Here is a 10,078-nt window from a genome sequence, read left to right on the forward strand (position 1 = left end):
GCCCTTTTCATCTCTAATTCTAGATATTTGTATCTTCTTTCTTTTCCTTTAAGTTTGCCAATGCTTTCTCAATTTTGTTAATTTTTTTCAAAAAAACAAATTTTTGTCTTGTTGATTCCATTGCTTTTGTTTTCCAGGCACATTAAGGGGTGGAATATTATAGAGGAGCAGATCGCCTTGGAGTTAATCTTTAGATAAAGTAGATTGGCCGTCATAACCCTCACCCTTGTTATTGGAGAGTCCAATGTTGACTCTTCCGTGGGGCACATTTGTGAGATCTTTCGAGGCCTCAGACCGACCTCCACATTACACACTTGTTGGATGCAGGTGGAATGCGCCCTGGTTGATCTTTTGCAGCCCCACCCCACACTCAAACACCTTTTTCCCCTGACCTTATGGCCTCTCACTGCTACCATATCTATGTACAACAGGATGATGTCCCATTGGACAGGTTCTATAATGACGACCCAAGCCCAGCTACCCTCTCATGGTCAAGTTGTCCCACAGGAACTTCTTGTACTTTGACCACATCACATGGTGGCAGTTCAGTTTATGTGCTCTTTTTCCTTCTGTCCTCATTCTGACCTTCTGGACAGCCCAAGTTAACCTCTTACCTTCTGGTTTCTCCAGATGGGGAAGTTCACAAAGTTCAACAAAGATTTACCAGACACTGTCTTTTCCCATCACTATTTATCAGGGACATTGTCAGTTAGAATCAATTTGACAGCAGTGGGTTTTACGTTCACAATTCCTCACACTCTAGAGCCCATCCATCAAGTTGTTCCAAGGGATTGTTCATCACCCCTAATCTGCTGCACTGGATATGCTTAACCCTGTTACTCTACAAGCTTCCTCTCTGTAGTGGGATAGCAGATCACTGCTCTCATCCCTAGCTTAGAGCCCCTGACACTGGCCTCTGGAGAAACCCAGAGCAATCTCCTCCTCCCTCCATTGGCTGAGGTGACTCTCCCCACTCTTGACAATCATCTTCCCACATATGGGCGGGGGAGGAGTAATGATTTGGGACGTGTAGGACCTTTTCAACTATCTTTGAGTAAGTACGTCTAACACGGCAGTGTCTAGTTAACTTAAAATGTGGGGGCAGTTACCTCGTTTTTAGTTAGCTTTGGAGTTTTAGCCAAAATTCTAAGACAAATTTAGGGGTCCCATTCAATATCTGGTTACAGATAAATTTGCCCCTAAATTCCCTTGGGAATTGGGTAAATCTTAAGTCTTTCACCTCCGTGACCTAGGACTATAAGCCAAGGTTAAATATATCATTGTATATACAAAGTATTATGCTATGATTCACACTCATCCATATAGGAAGGAGGGTTCATAATTTAATAAACTTTTACTATGATCTGTGAAAAAATTATTTTCTCAAACAGATCTTTTCCCCCTCAAATCTCAAAGTTGAACAGAAGGATGCCGCTCCTATAGTGACCAGTGGAGACACACAGGACAGGACAAGTTTCTGCCCATAGAAATCTGAGGTTAATTCTTTATTCGGTGATAAGAAGTTACATCGATTCCTACATTCACGCTCAATCCTCTTGGAAAAGGAGAACAAAAGGGAAAATTACTTGGATAACAGAATTTATTCAAAAGAGATTGTTCCAATGTGAAAGAAACGAAGAGATGGAGCCATCTCTGAGAGGCAACTGTGAGTACCACCTCATGTCCATCCCCACCCGGTGACTGCCTGATTCTTGATCTCTTTTGAGACAGAATTTTCATTCAAGCTGCCCCATAGGCACACAAGTAATAGAAGCATCATCTAGACAGTAACTTAGAACCAAAGTGTTCATCAGAATTAAATTAATGATAGTTTTTTAAGTTGCATTTCTGAGTTTTATCTTTTAAGTTTTCACTTTCTTATATTTGGTGACTGGTTTATGGAGCCCTGGTGATGAAGTGGGTTACATATTGTGCCGCAAACCACAAGGTCAGCAGTTCGAAATCACCAGCCACTCAGTGGGAGAAAGATGAGACTTTCTCTGGTAAAGATTCACGGTCTTGGAAAGTCACAAGGGCAGTTCTACTTTGCCCAATCGAGTTGCTATGAGTCAGAATCAACTCAATGGCCTTGAGTGTCATTTGGGAGTTGGAGTGTTAACTTTGTATTAAAAGCAGCTCTAACGTTAGCCCAGAAAAGCCCATGCTTGCTCTTCTCCTTGGGCCATTCCAAGTAAGTCCTCTTTGCCATGAGAGCCTTCAAATTGTGATATTTGCTAGGAATGCTGTTCTGTGGGATGGAGTCCAGCAAGATCAGGATTAGGTTATGAGATCCTTCATGGAAGAGTTTGTGGTGGGCGAAGTAGAGCTCATAGTGGCACCACTCACTCTGGACAAAGTTGGGAGACAAAACGAAAACGGACTTGTAACTCTGCTCAGTGCAGTTTATGATGTTTTCCACGATGCTTTTGCCAGCCACGAAGTCTCTCTCGTGGAGACAGATCCGCAAGCCTTCTCTCTCTAGGTTTGGCAGTAGTTCATTCTTCACCCAGGCCGAATCATGCCCACTGTATGAAATAAACGCGTGGAACTGGACATTTCTCTGGAGTTCTTCTAAAGGGATGTTCCGAGCCCTGTACCGGGTCTGGGTCCACTGACACACCATCCGGAGGTACCAGGGCAGATCGAAGCAGACGCAGACAAAGGTCACAAGAGCAGCCAGCACCAGCATGCTGATGCCAATGGTGACAATCAGCAGAGTTGTGTTGCAGGCTAACTCAGACGCGTGGAAGTCCTGTAGCGCGGTTTTCTTGTAGCTTTCTGGGTAGTCACACTTATAAGACTCAGGCCAGTCCTCGACCACATCACTTGACATGTGACTGATACCTTTGATAAAGTCTCTTAGCTCACAGGAACATTGGAATGGATTGTTCCCTGCTTTCACTGACCTCATCCTCTGGCAACTGGAGAAGAACTTCGCTGACGGCTGGGAAATGGCATTGTTGGTAATGATCAGTACAGAAAGGCTGCTAAGTCTGCCACAGCCAGGAAGGTCAGTTAAGGAATTGAAAGCAACATTCAGTTCTTCCAAAGCGTCCAGGCTGGTGGCATCTTTAGGAATGCTCTTTATTCTGTTATTGTGAAGGTCAAGTACTGTGACCTTCGGAGGTAAGCATCTGAAAACAGAATCAGTAAGCATATTTGAAGACAAATCTAGCACTACTATGCTCTCAGCCCAAGCGCAATTTCCCTCGTGTCTATGCAACTCCAAAGAATTCCGGCTAACATCCAGCATTTCCAAAGACAGCATATGCTGAGTCATGAGACCTATCTTGAAAAGGTCTTTTAATCCATTCTTTTGTAAGATAAGTGTCTCCAATCGAGACAACGTGGAACAATTTTCAAAAATACTGTCTGTGAAGACATTCTGGGTGAAATTCAAGAGGGTAAACTTGCTGGGTTTCTGAGGACACAGCATGTGTATAAAAGTTGTATCTGTCAGGGTTAACATCATAATGTTCATCTCCGAGAACACGGAATACAGTGCATTCTGGGAAAAAAGCACGTCTCTATATCGAAAATGTTCTATTGTCAACGCTGTCAATGCAGTTTTAGAATATTTAAAATATTCCTCACTAATGTCTTCAATGACTGTTAAACTGTAAATATTTAGATATTCCACAGGTTTGGGCCAAAGGAATTGAAACAGTGTAACCAAACATTTCCAAGTTGTTTCTACGCGATTCATGGTCATATTTACTAAGTGTGGACCCCTGGTGAGTTCTGATAAAAAGTTCATTAACACATGGCAGTTCTCATCATTTAATTTAATGTTAGTCAGTTCTAAGAGCGCTAAAATGTTAACTGATATATTCATTCGGATAGAGAATAAACTATTTGGATGAAAAATAAAATGGAGTTTCTTTGTATTCGGAATTTGGAGACTTTCTGTTTCATTTGTTTTCGCATAGTACCCCTCTAAATACACAAGGAGGGAGTTCAGATGCAGGTCATTGGCAATGGGTAGGAGATCTGATTGCTCTAACTTTGTAACACTTAATACCAGCTGCATCAAGCTGCCAAATTCCTTACAGATGGGCAGAGCATCAAAGTCATTGTATGAGAGGTCTAAATGCTTGAGACTCACAAGAGGGTGGCAGGAGAGCTTCCACAACTGATTGTGAGATAAATCCAAGTATTCTAAATCTTGATTGAACCGGAAAACACTCAGATCAAGTTGTTGGATTCTATTATGCGAAAGTATCAAAATTTCCAGCTCTGACAGGAAGCTGATGTCAGAGACCTGAAGGTCAGATATGTTGTTGTGCGACACATTTAAGACTTTGGTTTGGGGTGATAGATCTCCCGGAAGCCAAGTGAGCTTTTTTTCTGACCAGTCTACGCTAAACACACTCTCAGGCGAAAACTGACTTATTGTTAGAAGTAAGGTGGTAACACCAACAGGAAAGTTTCTAACAATAGGCTTCTTGTCTTCAGCCATCATGTTGCAGTAGCTATCCTACAAGCTTGCTGTCATTCTTCAGAGCATCTCTGGATGCATAGGGATCCAAATTCTAGAAATAAGCATAGAAGACGCTATAAAATGATTTCTCTCAAACCTCCACTGACTAAACACAAAGCACTATAATTATTTCACTCCCCACTAGTGTCATTTCTATCCCTTTAATCTAATGAGCTGTTTTTCCTAGTTGTGGGGCTTGCTGCTACCAGAGGGGGCAATACAGACCCTTGTTCTCAACCATACAACAATGATGGTTGTATGTTTTGACCTCTCTGGTGCCGGAATTAAGGACGCGGTCAGGGCTTGTCTTTGCTTAACCCAGTGGTTCTCAACCTGTGGGTCTCAACCCCTTTGGGGGTCAAACGACCCTTTCACAGGGGTCACCTAAGACCATCGGAAAGCATATTTCCAATGATCTTGGGAACTGAGACACCGCTCCTCTATCCGTCTCCAGGGAGGTCTGCCCACATGCAGCTATGCTGATCTGGTGAGAAAGGTGCTATTTCAACCTTCGCACTGATGTTGGCTTTTTACACATCCTGTCGCAAAATGTAGCAATGTAGCTTATTGTTGTTATATTAAGGATGTTGCCCATGCTACACCATGCTTCAAGATAAAAGTTCACTTATTTGTAATAAGAAATAAATATTTCATAATATATAGTTAACTATTGTTTTTGTGATTAATCACTATGCTTTAATTATGTTCAGTCTGTAACAATGAAAATACATCCTGCATATCAGATCTTTACATTACAATTCATAACAGTAGCAAAATTACAGTTATGAAGTAGCAACGAAAATAATTTTATGGTTGGGGTCACCACAACATGAGGAACTGTATTAAAGTGTCGTGGCATTAGGTTGAGAACAACTGGCTTAACCCATCGCAAGCTTTCTCAGGACTGGAAAGGTCCTCTGATTGGCATTTGTCAAAAGTGCTTGAAGACAAATAAACCAGTTGCATAGTCCTAGAGATGCAATGGTTATTGGTGTTCTTAGACACTGTCATGTTAGTTCCAACTTGTGTTAGTCTGGGTTGACTAGAAAAACAAAATTTATTTAGACACTCATATGTGTTTAAGAGAGAGCTTTGTATACAACAGCAATTGAATATTGAGAAAACATCCATCCCAGTCCAGACCAAGTCCATAAGTCCGATAGCAGCCCATCTGTCTGATACCAATCTATGAATTCCTCTGCAGACTCACAAAACACATGCAATGTTGCTGAATGCAGGAAGACCACAGGCCAGTGGGTGGAAAGTTTTGTGGATCCAGTGGTGATGTAAGCATCTCAGCACTGGCATGGGTCTCCATGTGGCTTCTCCAGCTCCACGGGTCTGGCTTCATCAGGGTAGCTACATGTGGCTTGTCATTAGGAATAGCTCACAGGGAGACAAAGACAGGAGTTCCCAGAATCCACAGGAGAAGGCCATGCCCACACAGAGGCCTCATTGGTTATGACCTGATTGACAGGCTAGACTCCACCCCTTTGCAAGTTGACAGATTATGTAACTACCACACAACTTAAGGCAATCCTATGTACAGCAGAACGAAAAACCTCCCTGGTCTTTCACCACCTTCACAATTGTTATGTTTGAGCCCATTGTTGAAGTCACTGTGTCAATCCATCTCCTTAAAAGTCTTCTTTTTCCCTGACTCTCCACGTTACTATGCATGAGGTCCTTCTCCAGGGACTGGGCCTGCCTCATAGAATGGCTAAAGTATATAAAACCAAGTCTCACCACCCTAGTTTCTAAGGAATATTCTGGCTGTATTGTGGGGGGAGGTAAGATACTTATTGCCAGACTACTGTCTCATCCCTCCACAGGGGTGGGCCTGCTCCCTGCCTCTGGAAACAATGGACAGGCTCCTGTAGGCAGGGTTTGCACCCAACTGATAATGGTTTCTATGGAGACCCAGAGACCACCCTCTCATTACTGGGTACCCTATAGTGTAACCCCTCCCTGTGACGTATGTCTCTACCTGTAATTAGTGGGCTGGCATGCCCCCAAAAGGTATATAGGCATGGGTCAGCTATATAGAGCGCTCGGACCCTGAGGACTCGGACTTCTCTCTCGGACTCTGACCTCCCTGACTCTCTTCCCCCTCTCCCTTGTTCCCTTCCCCTCCTTCCCTTCCCCCTCTCTCCACGTGGACCACCAAGCTGGGCTGAGGTGAGCAATGGTACCATGTAATATGCCTGACTGTATTATTGTATTATCTCTCATGCTCTCGATGACTTTAATATAATACTTATATATCTCAACCATACAATTGTGCATTACTGAACCCAGAAGTAGTATTACTGAATCCGAGTAGTAGTAATAGGAGTAATCAGCGGGTGGGGGCTGGCCCTTCACCTCCCCAGCGCCATTTTTTAATTTAATACTACACTGTATTTCTTCCAAGACGTGTTTGTTCTTCTGATAGCACATGATACAGTCAACGCCATTCACCCTAATTGGGATGCACCAATGCTTCTTCAGTCTTCCCATTCACTGTCCAGCTGTCACATGCAGATGACTCAACCGAAAATATCATGGCTTGAGTCTGATACACCTTAATTGTCCAAGTGGCATCCTTGCTCTTCAACACTCTAAGAGATCGTCTGCAGCAGATTTACCCAATATACTACATCATTTAATTCATGACCACTGCTTCTGTGGGTACTAATTATGGCTCCAAGTAAAACTAAATCCCTGACAACTTCTATCTCCGCCCCCCGCCCCCACCCCCCATTTATCATGGTGTTTTCCATTGATCTAGTTGTGATAAATTTGTTTTATTTATGTTAAGGTCTAATCCATGCTGAAGGTTTTGATCTTCATCAGTAAGTGCTTCCCATTTTCATCTTCAGCACGCAAGAATTTATCAAGTGCACATCACAGGTTGTTCGTGTGTCTTCCTTCAATCCTGCTGCTGCGTTCTTGTGTATATACTCCAGCTCCTTGGCTTATTGCTTAGCATATAGATTGACTTAGTGTGGTGAATGGATGCAACCCTGATGCACTCCTTTCCTGATCTAAACTACATTAACCGGGACCGATGTAGTTCCTGCCTGAGCAACATTAAGTCTTCTGGAACTCCCCTTCTCGTCACTGTTATCCATAATATGATTTGCAACAAGCCAAATGCCTTTGCACAGTCAATAAAACACTACTGAATCATTTTTTCTGTCAGCGATTCATATTGTGATTACTTGAGTGCTGTTGTGATATTAGAAGCTGCATCAGCAATATTTCCAGTTCCCACAGAGTCACCCAGGGCAGATAGTTTCAGCAGCGGTTCCAAGCAAAGAAAACAAAGGGAAAAAAAACCTGGCAGCACAACTTCTAAGATACTGGCCAGTGAAAACCTTATGAATAGCAGCCCAACTCTGTCTGAGACAGGGCCACAAGAGGAACTCCTCAACTGGAAGGCACGGGGGAAGGACTGCTGCCTCAACGCAGAATCCACCTCCACGCTGTGCACGGAGGGAAGTGCTCAGGCCCTCGCTTTGTTCATGTGGCACAACTGAAAATGAGAAGGAACAACTGCAATCACCCCCTAATATTCAGAACACGGAATGTAGGCAATATTAGCCTAGGAAAACTAGAAATCATAAAAAATGAATTGGATTGCATAAAGAATGACACCTTATGCTGAGCTGAAAGGGCCTGCTATTGGTCATTTTGAGCTTACAAGGATATTCTTTCCTACTTCAGAAAAGTATTTTGAAGAGGAATAGCATCAGTATCATTGTTAAAGGAAATATAATTCAAGATCTATCCTGAAATACAATGTCAGCGATAGAATAAGATACATATGCCTAAAAGAAATACCAGATAATACAATTATTATTCAAACTTATGCACCAACCACTAATCCCAAAGATGAAGAAATTGGAAATTTTTAACAACTTCTGTAGTTTAAAGTTCATCAGACATACAATCAAGATGCACCAATAATTACTGGTGGGTGGAATGTGAACATTAAAAAACAAAAAAAGAATATGGTCTTAGTGATAGAAATGACACCAGCGATATCCTGATAGAATTTTGCATGACAAACAACTTGGTAATTACAAATACCTTTTCCAAACAACACAAGCAGGAATCCCACCAGGGGGAATACACAGCAATCAACTAGGCTATTATCTGTGGAGATAGATGATCAGAGAAGCTCAATATCCCAGTCGATATCCTCAAGCTGACTATTGAACAGACCATTAATTGCTTATATGCAAGTTCAAGTAGAAGCTGAAGAAAATTAAAACAAGTCGATGGGAGCCAAAGTGAAAACTGGAGCATATCCCATCTTAATTTAGAGAGTATCTCAAGAAAGATTTGATGGATTAGACACTAATGACAGAAGATTAGATGAGTCATAGTATGACATCACAGGCATCACATAAGAAGGTCAAAGGCCATAGAAGATACAGGAAAGCGGGGGGGGGGGAGACCAAAGTAGATGTCAGAAGAGACTTGCTCTTGAACTCAAGGTAACCAAAGTAAATGGAAGAAATGAAGAGTAAAGGACCTGAATGGATACAGCAGGGCAGTTCAGGAAGAGAAAGGAAAATACGAAACAAAATGTGCAAATGCTTAGAGTTAGAAAACCAACCACCATTCACATTTATGCACTAACTATTACAGCTAGTGATGCAGAAATGGAATAATTTTACCACATCCTTAGCCTGAAATTGATCAAACATGCAATCAAGATTTATAAATAACTATTGGAGATTGGAATGCAAAAGTTGGAATAAAGAGGAAGGAATAGTAGTTGGAAAATGTGGCCTTGGTAATAGAAGCCAAGATGAAAATCAAATGATACTATTTTGTAAGACCAGTCACTTTTTCAGCATAAATCGTTTACCATCAATAAAAAAGGTGGCTATACACATGGACTTCTTCAGTTGGAATACACAGAAATCAAACTGACTACATGTGTAGTAAGAAGCTCAATATCGGCAGCTAAAATGAGGCCAGGGGGAAACTATGGAATAAACCATCAGGTTGAAGCTGAAGAAAATTGAAAGAAGTCCAAAAGAGCCACACACAAAAAAATTGAGCATATCCCACTTGAATTTTGAGAACAGCTCAAGAATAGATTTTATGCATTAAATAATGACAGAAGACCTAATAAATTGTAAGATGATATAAAAAACACAGTATCTGAAGAAACCAAAAGGTCATTAAATAGGAAAGAAAAGATCAACCTAGATATCAGAAGACACTGAAATTTGCTCTTGATTATAGAATAACTCAAACACATTGAAGAAATGATGAAGTCAAAGAGCTGAACAGAAAATTTCAAAGATCAACTTGAGAAGGTAAAGTCAAATATAATGAAAATTATAATATGCAAAGACCTAGCTAGAGTTAGAAAACCAAAAAGGAAGAACACACTTAGCATATTTTAAACTGGAAGAACTCAAGCAAAAAGTTCAAGTCTTGAATTGCAATCCTGAAATAATCTATGGGCAAAATAATGAATGATGCAGGAAGCATCAAAAGAAGATGGAAAGAATACCGAATCACTGTACCAAAAAGAACTCGTCCTGATGATGCCTTATACCTGATCCCTTCAACACCTCATGATTGCATAGGCTG

At 41.5% G+C, this 10,078-nt stretch overlaps 1 protein-coding gene across 1 annotated transcript in view; it reads right to left on the bottom strand.

Moving 5' to 3' along the window:
* Nucleotides 1-2,024: 2,024 nt before the first annotated feature.
* Nucleotides 2,025-10,078, bottom strand: part of TLR6 (toll like receptor 6) — a 12,339-nt gene continuing 4,285 nt past the window's right edge. Inside the window, exon 2 of the mRNA XM_045284123.1 lies at nt 2,025-4,532. Within this exon, the coding sequence (XP_045140058.1) occupies nt 2,081-4,462 (2,382 nt within the window). The 5' untranslated portion in view covers nt 4,463-4,532 and the 3' untranslated portion in view covers nt 2,025-2,080. The remainder of the gene's footprint in view (nt 4,533-10,078) is intronic.

This window comes from Echinops telfairi, unplaced genomic scaffold (assembly GCF_000313985.2).
Source record: "Echinops telfairi isolate 266 unplaced genomic scaffold, ASM31398v2 ScPeMD7_7468;HRSCAF=8506_0, whole genome shotgun sequence".
NCBI lineage: Eukaryota > Metazoa > Chordata > Mammalia > Afrosoricida > Tenrecidae > Echinops > Echinops telfairi.